Below are 19,983 nucleotides of genomic sequence, written 5' to 3'. Positions count from 1 at the left end.
AAGGCCTGGGAATCCAACCTCCCTCTATTAAATTTGCCAGGGATTTTTTTGAGAGCTCATATAGCGCCGTGTGTTAACGGGAACCTTGTATTGCCGCATAAGGTGTTTGAAAGGTAACATCTGATCCAAGGCCCAAATCTGTCCAATAAATGTAAAGCCTGAGGCATCCCAGGAATCCATGCTGAACAGAATATGCAAGGATACGGTGGGGTTGTGAGGATAAAAGAGAAACTCCTCACCTGCTCCCAGCTTCTGTTGAAACTGCTTCCAGATTGAAAGAGTATGAACTATGATCTTCCTAACACTAGGGGGCGATGATGGAAGGGTTATTAAATGTATAAGCTCTTTTTTTCTATGGAAAAGATTCTTTCAACAGAAACCCAGCCTCTCTGTACCGTGCGCTGCAGCCTAGTAATAAAGTATACGATAAGGCAAACCCATTTCCCCTTTAAATGTAAGTAGCCAGAGTATGAAACCATATTCTAGCCGGTTTTTTGGCCCAAATAAAACTAGAAATCCATCCATTCAATTCCCTAAATGTCTTGATAGGAATCTGACAAGGTACATGTTGTAACAAATATGTTAGTCATGGTAGGATATTATTTTTGAGAATATTTATCTGGCCAGACCTGGCCGTCAGTAAATCACTCCAGGACTTCAGGTTGGTCCTATTTTTGTTAATGATTGGCCCAAATTTTACAGAATGTAGATCTTTAAGATCTCTAGGAATTGTGACCCCTCAGATATTTCAGCCTAGAAGTTTGTAATTTGAGCTATGCAAGGCTTGGAGGAATAATCAACTTTGGGCTCACTGGATATACCTCTGACTTAGTACAATTCAGTTTGTAACCAGACACCAACCTGTGAATGCCTTTAGTATAGATAGAATGGCAGGAGCTGAATCACTGGGGTTAGTTGTCCAAAAATTTATTTTCTGTATATTTATATAGTGTTCTCCACTAGATCACAATCTCCTGTGCCCCAGTGGATTATTATGTAGACTACTCATTCAATCAGGAGGAGGGGCTTGGCTTACCTGCTTCCATTTGCATATTAAAATCAGTCTTGATGGTGGTGAATTTTAAAACCTTTGTAATAAAGATATATTAACTTCCATTTATCTTCAGGCTGTTTCTGTAGGAGATGTTTTTGATTTTTTTCCCTCTTGCATGCTGTTCAGGTGACTTGAAGTCCTTCATGTTTGCATCACTTCATGGATCCATTCTTCCTTTTTAGCATTGATACTCCTGGGGTCATCCGACGAGTCTCACAGCTCTTTCATGAGCATCCAGACCTCATTCTAGGATTCAATGCTTTCCTTCCCTTGGGCTACAAAATAGAGCTTCCAAAGAATGGCAGGTTAATTGTACAGACAACAGCACCTAGTCAGGTATGATTCAATTTATTTCAGTGTGTTCATGCTTGTATATTTAAATGAAAACACCTATCTTGCTGGGAATCGGACAGTGTTTCAAATATTGACTTGACCAATAGAAAACCCACTTGTGTACATAAACATTTTTTTGCTGGTCTGCCATGCATTTTTTTAAGTATTCCCACAGCACAGGGGCATTCATAGCCTTCCCTGCTTTGCACTTGGATTAGATTTTATTATGTACATTCTGCCCCTTACAGTGGAATCTTCAGAAGCTATAAATTGCCTGCTTTCTGCAAACAAATGCCTGCAGCTGCCTCCTGCATGGAGAAGCAGAACCTATGAAAAAAGCACGAAAATCTGTCATCTGGTTAGCATTCTTGTTCTGCAATTTTGTATTTCTTGATATGTGCAAAGCCATATCACAAGGAGGATGCATGGCCCAGAAACAGGTTAAGCTAATGCCATGGTGTGACTTACTATCTCTGCCTGTAGAAATGAAGGGTCTAGTTGATACCAAAATGAAGGGGATGGCCGATGGGTTTGCATATGGACCCCCAACTTGTTCATCAGTCTCAGCCTCTATGTACAGTTGCATGGAACTTACATAGTCTAATTGACATTTTGCAATAAAAGATTATTCTGTTTTTGTTGGTGGGCCTTTCCCAGTGACATTTTAAGAACAAAACCTGATTTACTGCTTAGTTGTTGGTGTGCCTGATCCAGCAATTTTTTTTTCTTTTTAATGTTTAATTATTATTTGTATGATGTTGTTTGAGTGACAGTTAGGGCCTTCATTTTGCTAATTTAGGGCTAGATATTAAAAGGAGCATGTGCGCGGTTCCTGGCACGTGCGGATTTTTTTTTTTATTTCTCAATTTTAACTTTTACAGACATAAAAAAAAATGTCAGTGGAAAATTAGGTAGATACAATTACACACAATTCTACTCATACAATTTCATTTTCAAAATATTTTATAATCTTTTACCTTTATTACTCAACTGGTGGGGAGATATAAGAATACATCTGAGCAGAAATTTAAACATAATACTTCAAGGAAAATTTATGAGAGTAAGGCAGACTATATATCTAACCGACGATCTATTATCATCCGGGTTTAGAGTCCTTTGATGTGATTCCAAATATTTTTCAAGTTGTACTGGATCATAAAAAACACATCTAACTCCTTCTACTTTCCTAACACATTTACATGAGAAACGTATTATTATCTGTGCCCCCAGCTGCCTTGCTTGAGCAGCTAGACCCAGGAACCTTTTTCTTCTTCTCTGTGTCTCTTTAGCCACATCTGGGTACACCCATATTCTTTGTCCCAAGTATGGGGAGTTTCTCTCTTCATTATGTTATCCCTACCTAGGGGTAACACAGAATTTACAAGCAACATGCCCCTTCCTTCCACTTGAGATTCGAATGAGGTCTCCAGTAACTCAGTTATATTTAAGGTGCTTTCCTTGATATCCCGTTGCTTTCCAGGCTCCACTTTAAATCCAGGTAAAATATAGACTTTTGTCAGCGGAGGTTGTTCTTCCATAGAAATCAATAGAACTTCCTTCAAATAATGCTTAAATTGCTCTTTAGGGGATATCATTTTACAGTTTGGGAAGTTCAACACTCTTAAGTTGAGATATCTAGCTTCATTTTCTAAAGTCTCAATTCTTCTATTCAGTATCATTTCCCCTTGTATCATAGTACTTTGAACAGTTTTTACTTGCTCGAGGTTCATTTCCACTTGTTCCAACTTTTCTGTATGTGTTGTAACTACTGGCATCAGGCCCCTGTGTTCCTTTTACTGCCTCAGTTAAATTCACAATTGAATTTTGCAGACTAGAAATTGCAAACCACAGTGAATCTAAAGTTATTATATTAGGTTTCTCTAACGGTTTTGGAAGAGAAAAAGTTAGTAGTTGCATCCTTCCGGGTGATGCCTATACTCCCAACGGGTCGTTCACCCTCTATGTTCGGCCCTCCCCTCATCGGGGTAGAAGTTAACATTGCCCCCTCCAAAGTAGCACCCTCGATATTCCCAGCCTGGCCCTCCTCGGAGGTACTCACTTCGGTAAATGCCATCTGTCTCTGAAGTGATTCCGGGTCGGCTGCTTCGGCGTTTGCTGGAGGGGAGGGCGTCGTCGGTGCCCCGGGACTAAGAGTTGTCTCTCCCATAAGCAGAGGCGTCTGCTCTACATGAACTGCTCCAGCAGGACTCTCCGGGGATTTCCCTTCTGCTGGTGAGTAAAACCCTGCAATGGTGGTTTGAACTAAGGGGGGGGGGGGGTTCTGAGAGTCGGAGGCACCTTCTCTAATCCTCCCCTTTCTTTTGGTATGAGGCATTTCTTGAAAGGCAATTTTCACCAACCAGCCTGTGGGAGCTCTAAACTCAGTGTCCTCTCAGCTCGGTGACATCTTAGATCTCCCCTGGACGCGCGGATTTTATAACATACATGCATCGCTGCGTGCATATAAAATGCGATTTCTGCGCACACATGCGTGCCGGAATTTTTTTTTTTTTTTTTTTGCAGAATCATTTTTATTAAGAAGATATGCAGCTCATAGCAGAACATTAGCATACAAAATACGAGGCTAGAACCAGAGACTGCGAGTAGACAGTGAGGAAATTAAGACAATCACCATGTCCTCTCCCACTGCTCTGTCATAATCACCAGCATGCAATCTTCGTTTTTGAAACCAATTAAAGCACCCCTACTCATCCTGTTACTCACTCCCAGACAACCCAGCACTTCCCAACCATTCATCCATCTGTCCAACTCTCAATCCAAACAGCCCAACTATCCATTCCCTAACCCTCCCCCCCCTTCCCCAGAAGACCAACAGCCCTTTTATACAGCACACGAACAGATAATACATGGAGACAAAAAGAGCTCTGCAAGCCCTCACTGCAGTCCCCAGAGCTGCCCTCCTCCTAACTCAGGTAAATGGAAATTGGTAGCGAGAGCCCAGAGAACCATCCCACTCTCACTATAACCAGTTCACCCGGTATCCAGCTGCCAACAGGCTGGTTTGTATGTCCACAGGTAAAAGATAGTAGCATCGGGACCAACTCTCACAGAATCTCTTTATCAGGTTTCGTGCAACTCTTTACACTGTCAATCCACTCCAGCTGTATGATAGCTGCCAGGCAGTCACTTGAGGGTACCGCAAGAGGATCAATCCACACCAACAGAACCGGCTTCCCCGGAGCGGCTCTGACATGGCGTCCCACCATGTTGACCTGAGGGCCTCCTAGGGCACGCGTGCGCCTCACATCTTGTAGCAGTGTTGGCGCGAACCTCGGGGGCATCCCCCTCGAGTGACGTCACTGCTTCCGTATTCAAAAGGTTGCCAATTTGCTGACTCTCGCCGAGTTAGCAATGGATTGGATTCGCTCCGGTCTGAAGCTGCTCTGCCGCTTCTACTCTGCTGGCAGCTACCTTCACCCTCCGGGGTTCTACTAACCGGGGTACCCGCTCCTTGGGGGCCCTTTGCTTATTTACAGGTGCCTATCCAGTATCCAGGTACTCGCTCCTTGAGGGCCCGTGTGTCTATCCTGGTGCCTGCTACCAATTCTTCAACCTGCTGGAACACTACCTATCAGCTACAGAGAGTGAGTACAACTTCTCTGTCTGTCCATCTACAGCTCCTCGCTGCTCATCAGCATCGGGCCCTGCACCACCTTTGTGGATCGGGTCTCCTCTGCCGAGGATTACAGACTGCTAACTCTATCCTCTCTCTACTGCTCATTGGGAACTCTTATCTACTCGGCTACCAGAGAGAGTGTTATGACATCTGCCAGTCTGTCTCTCCTACAGTGCCTTACTGGACATCCGCTCCGGGGCCTTAAACCACCATTGTGGGACTTGTCTCTTATACCAAGGATCACAGACTACTACTACTCTCTACTGCCATCTCTGGTCGCCCACACTAGCTGTATAATAAAGATAGAATCTCTGTGTTTGTGCATCTGAGTCTAGCCCGCTGCTTCAGTTCCCTAACGGGCTCCTCCCCATAGGAGATACCATCACTGTTGCCCCTGAGAATCCACCAAACACCTCGATATCATAACAGTATAACAGCATAAATCTCACTATCTTTAATGGGGGTGTTTAGCAGCTCCAGTCTCTCCCGAGTTATCTTTGGCCAGGGTAAGTCTCGAAAAAAGACCTGAGAGGCTTCTGCGTTCCTGGGTTTTGTACTGTAAAGGGATTGATAGTAATCTAGGAAACTAGAGGTAATATCCTCTGACAGTTTTACAGTTCCCATCCTTACCTCTGACTCCAGCAATAATTGATTTCGGGCCCCTAGCTCGAACCAGATTGGCTAGTAATTTACACGGCCTAATGCCGTGGTTATAGAGCTGATATTTATAGTACCGAAGAGATTTGGAGGCCCGCTGATGTAATAAAGTATTGAGGGCCACTCGTATATATATGTCTTGACTGGGCCGCTTTCAGATCAGCCGTTAAGCGCAGAATTTCCTCGTTGCGTTTTCTATTTCGTTTAGCAACATAGGCAATGATTTGACCACGCATCACTGCCTTCCCTACGGCCCAGAAAATATCTGGGGTCACATCAGGAGTGGTATTGAGTCGGGCATAGTCTTCCCAACTCGTCTGCAAATAGGTCTGAAAAGATTTATCCAGAATAAGGAGAAAGCTGGCCTCTGAGGTCTTCCTATCTCCAGGCTGACTGATATGGGTGCGTCATCCGATATTGACGTAGTACCTATGGTCGCCTCTTTTGTCCTACAGAACAGACATTCAGAAAGTAAAAAATAATCAAGTCATGAGTAAGATAAGTGGGGGTGGGAGAAGAATGTAAAGCTTTGCTCCCCGGGATGCAGGATCCGCCATATATCTAGCAGACCCAGCTCTTTACAAACAGAATGCACTCCCATGAGGTGGTCTCTATGTCCCTGTAAATGAGGGGGCTTACAGTCCAGTTGTTTATCCATAACCGTATTAAAGTCCCCACCCACCACCAGGGCATGGTTGGACAAATTAGCCAGGAGGGCTATAATGTGGGTGAAAAATTAGTGTGAGAAGGAGTTTGGGGCATAAACATTGCAAAAAGCTACTCTCTGCTGATGGAGCAAGCCTGTAACAACAAGATAGCGACCTTCCATATCTTTCCACACCTTGTCCAGCTGAAATTCCAATTGTTTATGGAACAAAATCGCTAAACCCCTTTTTCGGGAGGAATAGTAAGAGTAATAACAGCTGTCCACCCATTCCCTTTTTAATTTGGCATGTTCTTAATCTGTTAAATGGGTCTCCTGTAAGAATACCACATGAGACCGCAGTCTGTGAAACAGGGAGAGCAATTTCTTCCTTTTGATTGGCGAGTGTATACCATCCACGTTTAGCGAGGATACCTTTAGTGTGGCCATTTCAGCTGTCTAAGTTGGGTCCCAGCCTCCCATCAAGTGATACAGTAATCCTGGAATAGAAAGTAGGTGCGACGCTCCCCAGCCTGAGCCCCAGCCTGCATAGAAAAACATTCCATATATATTGGCTCCTGGGGCCTTCCCCCTTTCTTCATTTGGTCTCCATTGGTTTCCCCCTTTCCCTCCCCCCAGCTGCCATGCAACCTTCAGATACACACAGACTCTCTCTCTCTCCCCGCCACAGGCATCCTAACATGCTTCCCAGAACCACATTCTACGCTCCAAGAGGCTCAAGGTGCCCACCAGTCCCGCAAACACGGGACATGCAGGCTCTTCCTCTAGCCCTCCCCCTCCTCAACCCCGGCCCCAAACAGAGCCAGTAGATCAGCAAGATTTTGCCAAGAAGTAAAACATACTGAATAGGACTATAACTTGAGAAAACACAAAAACAGGTTAACATCAACACTGTCTAAAAGGGTATGTGCTGAAACTTTCAGTGCATGGTAAACAGATCAGGAGTCTGCACATAGCACGGTATAAAGCACAACATAACTGGTTGCACCCCCATTAATAGAATCAGACAAGTCCCATATTAAAATGTACAGGGCTTAAGATACATCTGCAGGGTCCTATGATGCCAGAAAGGAGGTCGCTGCTTCCTTCTTGTTAAACAAGAGGGTCTTGTTGTCATGCTGCACCCTCAGCTTCGCAGGAAATAGTAAGGCAAAACAGAGATCCCTCTTTTGTGCAACTCCGAACAGGCAGGAGACATTGCTTTTTGCTGTGCTGCTACAGCGGCGGAGAAATCATTAAAGAGCAAGATCTTGTGTCCCTGATAGTTCACCCCAGGGTGTTGCCGGTAAGCTTTTTTTTTTTTTTTTTTAAATTCTTTATTTATCATCTTTTAAACAATATACAAACAAAACATTTGTATAAGAAATTACAGAGACATTCAGGAAATAAAAATAATTTTCCAACATACGATAGAGATAGCTAATATCAAGTTTCTTAATACTTAGGAAATATTGGAGAGAAAGGAAATATTCAAGGAGTACACACGACATCTATCACAATTTATGCCCAACTTCGCACCTAATTTTCTATTGTCCCAACATTCTCATCGGGTGGTCTCCTACCAGACAGAAAAGCCCTCAGTTGATCTGGTACGAAGAAAATATATATATTCCTGGCCAGTTTGATGATGCACTTGCAGGGGTACCTCAATTTGAAGCTAGCCCCCAGTGCTATAGTCTCAGGTCTCATCTGCAGAAAATCTTTTCTACGCTGCTGAGTAGATTTTGCCAAATCCGTGTAAACACGAATGAGTCCACCGCAGAATAATGTAGAAATATTTTTAAAGTAATTTCTCATTATCTTGGAGACATCACTTTCTTCATAGAAAGAAACAAAAAGAACAGCACGATCTATTATTTCTATATTAGAGTTTTCAAGGTAATCGGTCAGATTTTGAAAACCTGACCCTTGTTGTGGGACCGTTAAGGGAGTGCTTGCTCTTTTCGGGAGAAAAAATATTTTTTTAACCGGTGGTATCTCTTGTTGGGGAATCTTCAAGGCTTCCGAAATATATTTCTTAAATGATAGGAGAGGGATTTCCCCCATTATAATTGGAAAATTCAGAAATCTCAGATTTAAATGTCTCACATGATTCTCAATGGATTCTAGCCTTCTCAATGTGGACATCCTTTCTGATATTATTGAGGCATTTGTATTCTGAAGGCTTTTAATATCGTCAGTTATTTGTTTAATAGAGTTACCTTGTTCAATAAATTTCTGCCGTGTATCTCTTTCCAGCAAACCAAATTTGGTCGAAATATTTTCAAGTTGCAGAGCTTGATTGTCTAGTTTAACCAGCATCCCATTCATGAGATCCCAGATATTATCGAGGGTTATTTTCGCCGGCTTAACAAATTGCTGGGTGAAAGGTTTTCTTACCCCGCTTCCTGCTCCTTCGCCTGGCTCCCCCGTTGTCCTGGAGGTAGACGCCGCCATTTCCCCTTCACTTCCTGGCGTCTCAGCCACGCGAGTTTGCAGGGCTCCTCCGGGATCATCAGCCTTTAGGGCGTCTTCTAGGCCACCCTGCTGAGTTATCTTCACCTCTTGGGTATGTATCTCAGCACCTCCGGCGCCCTCCAGGGGCAAAGCTCGGGCCAGCGTTTTGGGATCCGGGGGGGTTAGTGAAAGTTCCCCGGGAGAATATGGCTCTCCTCTCGCCAAAACTCCAATGGGGCTAACCTCCCCCACTTCTGGTGCGGTTGCGGCGAAGTCTGTTATTAGCCGTTGTCCGGTTGCAAGGTCTGGGTCGGGTGGGAATACCCGGACCTTGTCCTTTCTTTTATGAGGCATTTCGGAGAGAAATATCGCTGAAAAGCTTAGTATAGGCAATAAGAAATACGGAGCTTGCGACTATGCTCCCGCTCAGGGCGCCATCTTGTTTTCTCTCCGCCGGTAAGCTTTTAACAGTTGCTCTTTGTGGGACCAATTCAAAATCCGAGCCATTACTGGTCTGGGTCTGCTATTTGCCTCTCTCGGGGGGCCCACACGATGTATACGTTCACAGCGTAAGCAGTCAGGAGCCAGCACCAGGCCCAATGTATCAGGGAACCAGCTCTCCACAAAGGAATAAAGATCACGGTGATTTAGGACTCAGGGAGGCCTATGATTGTAACATTATTTCTCCTGTTTCTGTTCTTCTGGTCTTCTATCCTTGCTAGGAAATTGGCTTGCTGTGTATTTAAGGTTTGCACTTGCCTTTCTGTTGAGCTCAGCCTGTCTTCCTGGTCTGAATTACACTGTTCTGCCACCTCAGTCCTCTGGGCTTGACCCTCCACCGCAGATTTGATGTCCTTCATGGATGCCTATATTTTTAAGGAACCTCTCATCAAGTGCTGCAGAAATGCTGGCTGAGATCTGAAGGAGAGCTACATCTGAGATCGCCATGAGCTGCTTACTGCTGCTGGCCTCTGTGGCCATCTTGGCCATGTTGCTTCGGGTCCTGGGAAGGCCACGCGAAGATGTATGGCGCATATCGCACCTTCCCACTGTCAGACCGGCGCATAAAGCTCACGGCGATCTCAGATGTTTGCAGCCCTCCTTGCAGAGATATCAGGGGCTCCGTCTGGGGCTCCGGGATGTCGGACGGGCCGGTGATGTCGCCCGATTGAAGGAGGGGGGCCTGGAGCTATCAGATCAGGCTTCCGACCTCAGTGACGTCATACCCGGAAGTCGCGCGCTGGATTTTAACATCCGCACACTCATGTGCTGGCAACGTACGGGGTGGGGTTATTAAGTATGCACAGGGACACAATCAGTTCTAGACCAGTTCCCTCCCAGTCTGCTCCAATTAAGGCGTGGACTGAGGGAACTTCCCTACCCTTCCTACCTTTTCCCCTCTCCTCCCTGACCCCTAACCTAAACCTAACGATCCCCTGTTTTTTGTTTCCATACTTACTGCTCCTCTGGAGTAGAAGTATCTTCTGTGTGCCGGCTGGCTGCTGGCGTGCGCTTCTCCGGGATAGTGTCTAATGGCCCGGCACTTTGGTGCGGCGCACACAGGGCCCAGTTACGCGCATAACCCCTGAAATTTACGTGTGCAGGGCCTTTAAATTCTGGGCTTTATTGATTGCTTAAATACTAAATCCACTAAAAAAAAAAAGTTTAAACCCTAAAAGAAAATTACATTAGAATTCTTGATTTACATGTTTGAATGTGTAAAGTATCTCTAGCAATTAGACTGGCTGTATTTCTGTTTTCTGGGCCCCCAAAATGTTCAAATAAAAGGTTTGATTGTGATATATAGTGTACACTACAAACATAGCTAAGAAAAAGTTGGAGAGGACATAAACTATTCAAAGTTTTGCCTGGTAATAATATATACCTAGCTTCAACCCTCCAGAGTGCCACTTGCCAAAAGTATGGTGTTTATTACTTTTGTAAATATGGTCACTGTTCTGTCCTCCTACACTACCACCCCCTCCCCATGTGCTACACTTTCTCAGTTGATCCTCTGGATCTGGCTGTTTTCAGGATTGGTAGTGGCTTGTGTCTGAACAGAGAGGACTCTTGAGTGAGCACTTGCTCACAGACCCATGGGGCCTTCCTGCAATCCTGCACACAGGCTTCCTTTCCAAACAAGAAGCCCCAAGAGAAATAGGGAGGCAACAGCCTGAGCAATAACTGATTCACAGTACCGTGCTTCAGGACAGATTGCAGCTGCTGCTGTGTTTCATTAGTGGTCAGGCCCAGATGCCCTGCGCAACTCAGCCAGGACATAGATCAGCTGAGCAGATCAGGAGGAGAGAGGGGGAGGCCTGGGGTGGCAGTGCATGTGTGTGGGGAAATTGTAAAGGCACACGGGGGAAAAAGGCGACTGATTTTGCTACCCTAGGGCCACAAACAGGCCTAGTTTTCAGGATAACCATAATGAATATGCATAAGATACATTTGCATACATTGGAGGTAGTGTATGCAAATCAATTTAAAATGACATCCTGAAAAACCAGACCTGTTTGTGGCTCTTGAGGACCGGAGTTGGCCACCCCTGCCTTAGGGAATGGCCTAGTCCAGAGTTTCATGTGAAATATTTTTGGCTGCATTCCCAAGGCTGCCTAACTTGTTAGATCCAAAAGTAATTAAAAATGTATTATTTTAGCATGCCACTCACCAGCCTCTGATATTGTTGCAAACAGGTATCTTCTAACTCTGTTCCAAGTGCTGTGGCAGGCAGCGGCTTACCACTGCAGTACTCTCAGGAGAATTCCCACCAAAGTGCGGAAGACTTCAAGCAGCAGCTGACCTACAAGGAGGAGAAATCGCAAGTGCCGCTGGAGTCCGATTCCGTTGAGTTTAACAATGCAATAAGTTATGTGAATAAAATTAAAACACGTTTCCTAGAGCGACCGGAAATCTACAGATCCTTTCTGGAAGTGTTGCACACATACCAGGTAAACTCAATAGATCTGACTGGTTCAGAGTCGACCCGGCCGCTGCTGAATTGATGTGTATCTTGGCAAGCTTTGTTGTGATCACTTATAGAGAACACGTACAGCAAGGGGTATTGGTGGAAAGGAAGCTAACAAGGGACAGTGTAACCAAGTCTGTGGTTACTAGATGAGATTAGTAAATTGAGATGGAAAGCCATATTTTTTTGTCCTCTTCATTTTAACCTGCTTGCCGTGATTGGTGGTTTTTTTTTTTTTTTTAATGAGAACAAAATTACAGACCCAGTGATCATTCATGAACAGAAAAATGAATGTGTTTGTACACCAGCTTTGTGAACTTAGTAATAATCTTATAAAGATGATTCTGTGAGTAGAAAAGTGACCAATTTTCTCTGATTCAGGCTCCTTGACAGCTCCTGTGACAGCTGTCAAGGAGCAGAGCAGTGATTTTCAATCTGGTTTTCAGAGACCAGCTAGCTAGTCCTTTTTTTAAATTTATATTTTGCCCTTCGTGACTGGCCAGCCACTTCAGGTACTGTTGGTATTTTCCTGTCCCCAGGGGGCTTACAGTCATGCAAGATAATTTTCAAAAACATTTACATGCTTAAAACTGGGCTTTACACCTGTAAATGCACTTACCAGTGTAAGTGGTTTTTGAAAATTGCTACAGTGGTATGTTACATCTGTGCTTGTAACTCTTTTGAAAATTACTTCCTGAGAGCTTCATTTACTAAGCATTGTTCTCAGACACGGAAGGGGAGAAAGGCCCTAGTAAATCAGGCACTTTCTAGGCGTGGCTAGAAAAGGGGAGAGGGGGCCGATATGATGCACCCGGCCGCATCACGATGGTATGTGTTTTTGCCTTTTGCGGTTGCGACATGGAGCACACTATTGCCCCCATAGCGCCACTGTAAAAAGTGTGGTTATTTCTGGTGCTCCTGCCGGCGATAACGTGTTTTCTCCAAACCCCTCCCCTTTCCCTCATTTAAATTTTATCGGGATGCGGTCATTATTGTGTGCGTTAGGGGCTTATCACGCACGATAAGGCCCTAGAGCACACAATATCGCCCAGTTTGAAAAATGACCCTGTAAGTTTGTACCTGACTGACGTGACTTGCTCATGGTCATAAGGAGCATCAGTAGGATTGGGATCCCAGGTTCCCTGGCTTGCAGTCCACTGCTCTAACCACTTGGCTGCTACTCCACTCTAGTCTCTAGTTTTCAGGATATCAACCTTAAATGTGCATAAGACTTATTTCCCTGTACGTACCAGGATCAGTCCAGACACCTGGGTTGTGACTCCGCACCAGCAGATGGAGACAGAGCAAGACTTGTCGGGCACCCTCACATATAGTAAGGCACCACCCACAGCTCGTCAGTCTTTCTCTGTCTCCAGCAGATGGGGCAGGTTCACCTACAGGCTCTGTGGATCCCTGGGTAGTTGTGTAGCTAGTCAGGGTTGTTGGATTTGGTTTAATTTGTTTTAATTGGATTGGATTATTTAAAAAAAAAAAAAGGAAAATTATAGAAGGCTTCACTTGTCCTGAGTGCCTCCCAGGGGGGTTGTGAGGTCCTGAGGGGACCACCCTCCCCTGGTCGAGGCCGCTGCTGAGGGTTGAGGACCCGGCCTGTCTCTGGCAGCAGCGCCGGGGGTGACACCGGGGAGCCCGGTTCACTCACCCCCGCTAGACCAGACAGTTCAGGACCAAGGTCAGCGACAGGTAGAGAAAAAAAAAAAAAAGGACTTTGTTTTATTTCTTGCCGTTTTTTCGCTGTCCATGCGGTCTGCTTGGCTCTTCGTGGGGGGAGCGTTCCGGGGGCTGCTTGCTGGGTTTTCTCTTTTTCTTTCGGCGTTTTCGGCGGTCCGGACCGGTGCGGCGCATGCCAAAGAGGGGTACGTGCCGCAAGTGCGGCTCCGCGCGTGTGCGCGACGGCCTATGCTCCTCTTGGTTATCGGGCGGTGAAGGGTCGTCCGAGGGCGGTCGGGGGGTTCCCGCTCGACCGCGATCGCCGCCGCGCGCTGCCCCTGCAGGTGCCGGTGAGGCCGACCTGTTCCCGCTTAGTGCGGGAACGGCGGCCATTTTGAGTGCGGCTCCGCGCGCGTGCGCGATGGCCTATGCTCCTCTTGGTTATCGGGCGGTGAAGGGTCGTCCGAGGGCGGTCGGGGGGGTTCCCGCTCGACCGCGATCGCCGCCGCGCGCTGCCCCTGCGGGTGCCGGTGAGGCCGACCTGTTCCCGCTTAGCGCGGGAGCGGCGGCCATTTTGGAGTCCGTAGGGGATGCCACGCGGCGGGCGGTGGAAAATGGCGGCAGGCCGCCGGTTTGGCTCCTCAGCAGCGGGACCCCGGGGGGAATTCCCTGCGGGGGGGCTGCGTCTACGGCGGATCGGAGTCAGGAGGAGGCCAGCTCGGATTCTGGGGCCTCGTTTTCGCAGACTTCGCGGTTCTTTTAAAGAAAATTTTAAAATGTAAACGCTCGAAACGGAAACGGTCGTAGGTCAAGGGGGGTTCAGACAATCGGTCTGATCCCCAGAAGAGGCGAGCGGGGGAGGGTTCCCGGAGACCCGTGGACCCGCTTAGAGAGCGGCGCTTGGGCCGCGGGGGCCCCAGGAGACCGACTCCGACTCGGCTTCTTCCGAGGACGTGGACCCTGACTTAGGGGTCCCGCGGGACGACAGTGCGCCCGCGGAAGAGGATCCGCTTCATGCGGGGTACAACAAGGGCACCCCTGCGGTTGAAGGTGTCGACCCCAAGGTGGTGCGCTTGGTCCGGAAGGTGGAGCTCGCACCGCTTATCCCGGCTATTCTTCTGGAAGTGGGTGTGGATGCTCCACCCATGGAGGCTAGACAGCACGCTAAGATGGACCCAGTGCTGTTGGGCCTGACGGGACCCGCGGTGGTTTTTCCGTTCCATTTTTCCACTTCTGATATCCGGTTTTCGAGAATGGGACACCCCGGAGTTGGGCCTAAAGGTTAGTAAAACTATGGATAAGCTGTACCCGTTGCCGGAGGAGGCGTTGGCTCTCCTGCGTCTTCCTCGAGTGGTCGCAGCGGTTTCGGCGGTCACTAACCAGTCGACGATTCCGGTGACGGGGGCCACGGCCCTCAAAGATATCCAAGACAGAAACCTGGAGGTTCAGCTCAAGAAGGCTTTGAGGTTTCGGCTCTGGGGGTACGTGCGGCTCTTTGTAGTAATTTTGCCCTGAGGGCCGGCTTGCGCTGGGCTCAGGTCCTTCAGGCCAATGCGAGCCTCTTGAGTGAGGAGGCGGCGCAAGCGGATGGCTTGGAGGCAGTTATTGCGTACAGCGCTAATGCGATGCATGATCTTCTGCGGACTTCGGCTAGGGCCACGGTCTCGGCAGTGTCGGCCCGACGTCTTCTCTGGCTCCGCAATTGAGTCCTTTGGTGACACCGGGCGTTCAAGTTGCCGGAGGACAGATACGGGGCTCGGACTTCGTTTTCCAATAGGTCCCGCTTTCGGGGGCCCAGGAAGTCGCGACCACAGAGATCGTCGGAGGCCCCGTATAGATCTGGTTCTTCGAGTCAGTCGTCATGGTCCCAGTCCTTTCGTGGAAGGCAGTTTGGACGGCAAGGCGGTTCCTCGTCGGGGACCGGTCCGAAGCCAGCCCATTGAAATGCGGAGGGCCCCTTCCCCGAATGGGCCAGGATAACTACGGACCAGGGGGTCCTCAGTGTGATACACCACGGTTAGAGTTTGCTCGGGTTCCGGGGGACAAATTTCTGGTGTCCCCTTGCGAGGGCGGCATCAAGCGTTTGGCGGTCCGGGATACGCTGTGTCGTAGTTCCCGTGCCTCCAGGACAGCGTCATCTGGGCCGGTATTCCATTTACTTCATAGTGCCGAAGAAAGAGGGCACTTTCCGACCCATCCTGGACCTCAAAGGAGTCAACAGATGTCTTCGCGTTCCTCGCTTCGAAATGGAGGCGTTCCGTTCAGTCATAGCTTCGGTTCGACCAGGGGAATTCCTGGCGTCGCTGAACCTGACGGAGGCTTACCTTCTCATCGGAATTCGGCAGTGCCATCAGCGGTATCTGCGGTTCTGTATCCTGGGCAGACACTATCAGTTCAAAGCTCTCCCCTTCGGACTTTGCACGGCTCGGAGGACGTTTCCGAAGGTGATGGTTGTAGTGGCAGCCGAGCTGCGAAAGAGGGGTTCTTGGTTCACCCCTACTTGGACGATTGGCTGATCCGAGCCACATCCGTGATTCCGTGCCGACAGGCAGTCGACAGAGTCCTGCAGCTCTTGCAGTCACTCGGATGGGTGGTCAATCTCGCCAAAATCCGGCTGGTTCCCACCCAGACCCTGGAATACTTGGGAGCACTGTTCGACACGAAGCAAGGCAGGGTGTTTCTGTCCAAGGACCGGTCTGCAAGCTGCGGGGTCAGATACGCCGTCCCTTGTCCCTCCGGATTCCGCAGGGGTGCGATTACCTGATGGTGTTGAGATCGATGGCGGCAACGCTGGCGCTAGTCCCCTGGGCGTTCGCTCATCTACGTCCATTGCAATCCGCATTGCTCTCCCGCTGGCGGCAGGTGTCCGAGGAGTTTTTACCTTCCCCTCCCGCTTACGGATCAGGTGAGGTCCAGTTTGCAGTGGTGGCTCTGCACCGACAATCTGACACGCGGAGTGTCCCTACTCATGCCCACCTGGATGGTAGTCACCACGGATGCCAGTTTCTCCGGCTGGGGAGCGATTTGCATGGGCCGCTCGGTGCAGGGACTGTGGTCCAAAGCTCAATCACAGTGGTCCATCAACTGCTTGGAGACCAGAGTGGTCACGTTGGCGCTCCAGTCGTTCCTCCCATTGCTCCGAGGGACTTCGGTCAGAGTGTTGTCGGACAATGCGACCACAGTGGCGTATATCAATCGCCAGGGAGGTATGAGGAGCCAAGCGGTGGCGGAGCAGGCGCGGCTGCTCATGCTTTGGGCGGAGAGGAACCTCAGCAACATCACGGCGTCCCACATCGCAGGAGTGGACAATGTCCAAGCGGATTTCCTCAGTCGGCATCGATTGGATCCAGGGGAGTGGGAGCTGCCGGAGGTGGCTTACCGCCTAATTTGCAAACGGTGTAGAACACCACACATGGATTTGATGGCCACCGCTCAGAACACCAAGGCTCCGCGATTCGTCAGTCGACGGAGAGAACGAGGAGCCGAAGGGGTAGATGCTCTGGTACTCCCTTGGCCCACGGACGTTCTCATATATGTGTTCCCTCCATGGCCTCTGATCGGCAAGGTCCTTCGTTGAATAGAGTCGCCTCCAGAGGTGATGATGGTGGCGCCGGAGTGGCCACGACGGCCTTGGTTCACGGACCTCTTGCTCTTGGCAAAGGAGGCTCCCCTCCGTTTTCGAGGGGAAGCGGCTCTCCTGCGGCAGGGTCCGAGGACGCGGCTCACTTCGGTCTCGCGGCGTGGTTTTTGAGAGGAAACGTTTGCAGTCTAAGGGATATTCGGATGCGGTGGTAGCTACCTTGCTGAGTTCTCGATAACGGTCTACCTCGTTTGCATATGTCCGGGTTTGGGCAGTGTTCCAAGATTAGTGTAGATCGCGTGAGGTGAATCCGGTGTTACCATCCGTACTGGATGTCCTCGCTTTTCTTCAGGCGGGGATTGCTAAGGACCTATCATGCAGCACCCTCCGCGTATAGGTAGCGGCGCTTGGCTGTCTCAGAGGTAAGGTGCAAGGTAAGTCGCTGGCTCATCGTTCAGACGTGGCGCGCTTTCTTCGGGAAGCTAAGCATCTGCGGCCTCCGTTGCGGCATCCTGGTCCTTCCTGGACTCTTAATTGGTGCTCCCTGCGCGGTGCACGTCGCCTTTTGAGCCCTTCAGGAGAGCGACTCTAAAAGATCTGACCCTTCAGGCGGTTTTTCTTGTGGCGATTGCTTCGGCGAGACGAGTTTCGGAGTTGCAGGCATTGGCTTGTCGAGAACCATTCTCACGCTTCTCTGCCTCTGTGGTGTCCGCGTTTCATTTGAATCAGACCATTGAATTGCCTGCCTTTCCTGAGGACATGCGGTGTTGCAGAAACTTGATGTTCGCAGAGTTCTGCTCCGTTATCTGGAGGTAACGAATCCATTTTCGGGTTTTCGGACCCTCCCTTTTGTATTGTTTTCAGGTCCAAAGCAGAGTGGCGCTGCTTCTCGAGCATCGATTGCTCGGTGGTTGAAGGAAACTATTTCTTCTGCGTACCTATTGAAAGGTAAGTCTGTCCCGGTGGGCCTCCGCGCCCACTCGATGCAAGCTCAGACCACCTTGTGGGCGGAATCTTCGTATGTGTCGCCGCAGCAGTTTTGCAGGGCGGCAACTTGGAAGTCGTTGCATACCTTTGCGCGACACTATCGGCTGGATGTTCCGGACCTGGATTTATGCGAGCGGGACTCTCTGGTTCCCGCCCTCGGTAGTTCAGCTCTGGTACATCCCAGGTGTCTGGACTGATCCTGGTACGTACAGGGAAAGGAAAATTAGTTTCTTACCTGATAATTTTCGTTCCTGTAGTACCAAGGATCAGTCCAGGCTCCCACCCAAGTCTGTTTTCAGATTTAAGAAGAGTCCGCTCGGTTGGTGTTCCATTGGTTTTTCAGTATCTGTTGTTGGTCCTCTGTTTCTGGAAGTTTTTGATCCAGCTGGGGACTTTGGTTGAATCGGCCCTAGTGTGGGGCGGTATAGTTAGATAGTTTGGTTTCATTGCTGTTTTGCTTTGACATTCGTAGGACTGACGAGCTGTGGGTGGTGCCTTACTATATGTGAGGGTGCCCGACAAGTCTTGCTCTGTCTCCATCTGCTGGTGCGGAGTCACAACCCAGGTGTCTGGACTGATCCTTGGTACTACAGGAACGAAAATTATCAGGTAAGAAACTAATTTTCCTTTGTATATAGTAGAAGGTAGTATGTGCAAATGTCATACATATTCCTAGTGAATATCCTGAAAACCAGACTGGCCAAGTGATGTCCGAAAATCAGATTGACATTCACATGAATTGAGTGCTCACTGCCACACCCTGCAACAGGCCAGAGCATGCAGCTGGGTGTATAAGCTCTGCATATGCAAGGAAAATACCATTTGAATTTAAATTGGTTTTCCCTGTATGTACCCGGATGAGTCTAGACCGTGGGTTGAGCCTCCTGTCCAGCAGATGGAGACAGACAAAAACTGAAAGGGTATCCTATATCAGGACGGAGTCTGGAAGCCAGTGTCTGAGCAGTTTCGGACGGTCCTTACGCTTTCAGACTCTACTGTCGCAGACATGCCATGGTGGCTCTCGCTCGCTCACTTCCTAAAGGGGATGCCCTTACAGACTCCTCAATGGATCATTGTGATGACGGACGCCAGTCTATCCGGCTGGGGAGCAGTTTGTCAGACTCAGGCCATGCAGGGACGCTGGTCCCCAGCTCAATCCTGTTGGCACATCAATCGCCTGGAGGCTCGAGCGTTTCGCCTGGCACTCAAGGTCTTTCTCCCTCTGATCCGTTGCAAGGCAGTGCGGGTGCTCTCGGACAATGCCACCATGGTAGCCTATATCAATAGGTAGGGGGGTACCAGAAGTCACCTGGTGGCTCTGGAAGCCAGCAAGCTCCTCGCCTGGGCGGAACGGCACCTGGATCGTCTGGCAGCTTCTCACATTGCGGAGAAGGAGAATGTTCAAGCCGACTTCCTCAGTCGTCAGTGTCTAGATCCCGGAGAGTGGGAATTGTCTGCCGGAGTGATGGATCTCATCGTCCGCAGGTTGGGTCCCCCCCACGTCGACCTGATGGCTACTCTGGACACAGCAAAAGCTCCCAGATTCTTCAGCTGCAGATGGGAACACTGCTCCGAAGGAGTAGATGCCCTGGTCTTTCCATAGCCTCATGATGTCCTCCTGTACATGTTTCCCCCTTGGCCTCTGGTGGGAAAAGTACTCAGAAGAATAGAACTTCATCGGGGACCCGTCATTCTTGTGGCACCTGAGTGGCCCCGCAGACCGTGGTACGCGAATCTGGTGAATCTCGCGACAGATGGTCCTCTTTGCCTCGGCCACCTTCCACGTCTTCCCCGGCAGGGTCCCGTATTTTTCGACCAGGTGGATCGCTTCTGTCTAGCGGCCTGGCTTTTGAACGGAGATGACTAAGAAAGCCCGTAAGCCTTCCACATCTCTCGCTTACGTTCAGGTTTGGAGAGTTTTTGAAAATGTGTGTGCCGAGTCCGGAGTGCCGGTGCGCAAGGCTTCGATATCCCAGGTCCTCTCCTTTCTTCAGAATGG

General features: G+C 48.9%; 1 protein-coding gene across 4 annotated transcripts in view; it reads left to right on the top strand.

Moving 5' to 3' along the window:
• Positions 1 to 19,983, top strand: part of SIN3B (SIN3 transcription regulator family member B) — a 218,213-nt gene that overhangs the window by 14,588 nt on the left and 183,642 nt on the right. For all 4 annotated transcript variants that reach the window (XM_029614191.1, XM_029614189.1, XM_029614190.1 and 1 more), the window contains exons 4-5: positions 1,237 to 1,390; positions 11,478 to 11,732. In XM_029614191.1, coding sequence (XP_029470051.1) covers positions 1,237 to 1,390; positions 11,478 to 11,732 — 409 coding nt within the window. The remainder of the gene's footprint in view (positions 1 to 1,236; positions 1,391 to 11,477; positions 11,733 to 19,983) is intronic.

The sequence above is a fragment of the Rhinatrema bivittatum genome, chromosome 8, assembly GCF_901001135.1.
Source record: "Rhinatrema bivittatum chromosome 8, aRhiBiv1.1, whole genome shotgun sequence".
Lineage (NCBI taxonomy): Eukaryota > Metazoa > Chordata > Amphibia > Gymnophiona > Rhinatrematidae > Rhinatrema > Rhinatrema bivittatum.
This window is presented reverse-complemented; position numbering and strand designations above follow the sequence as displayed.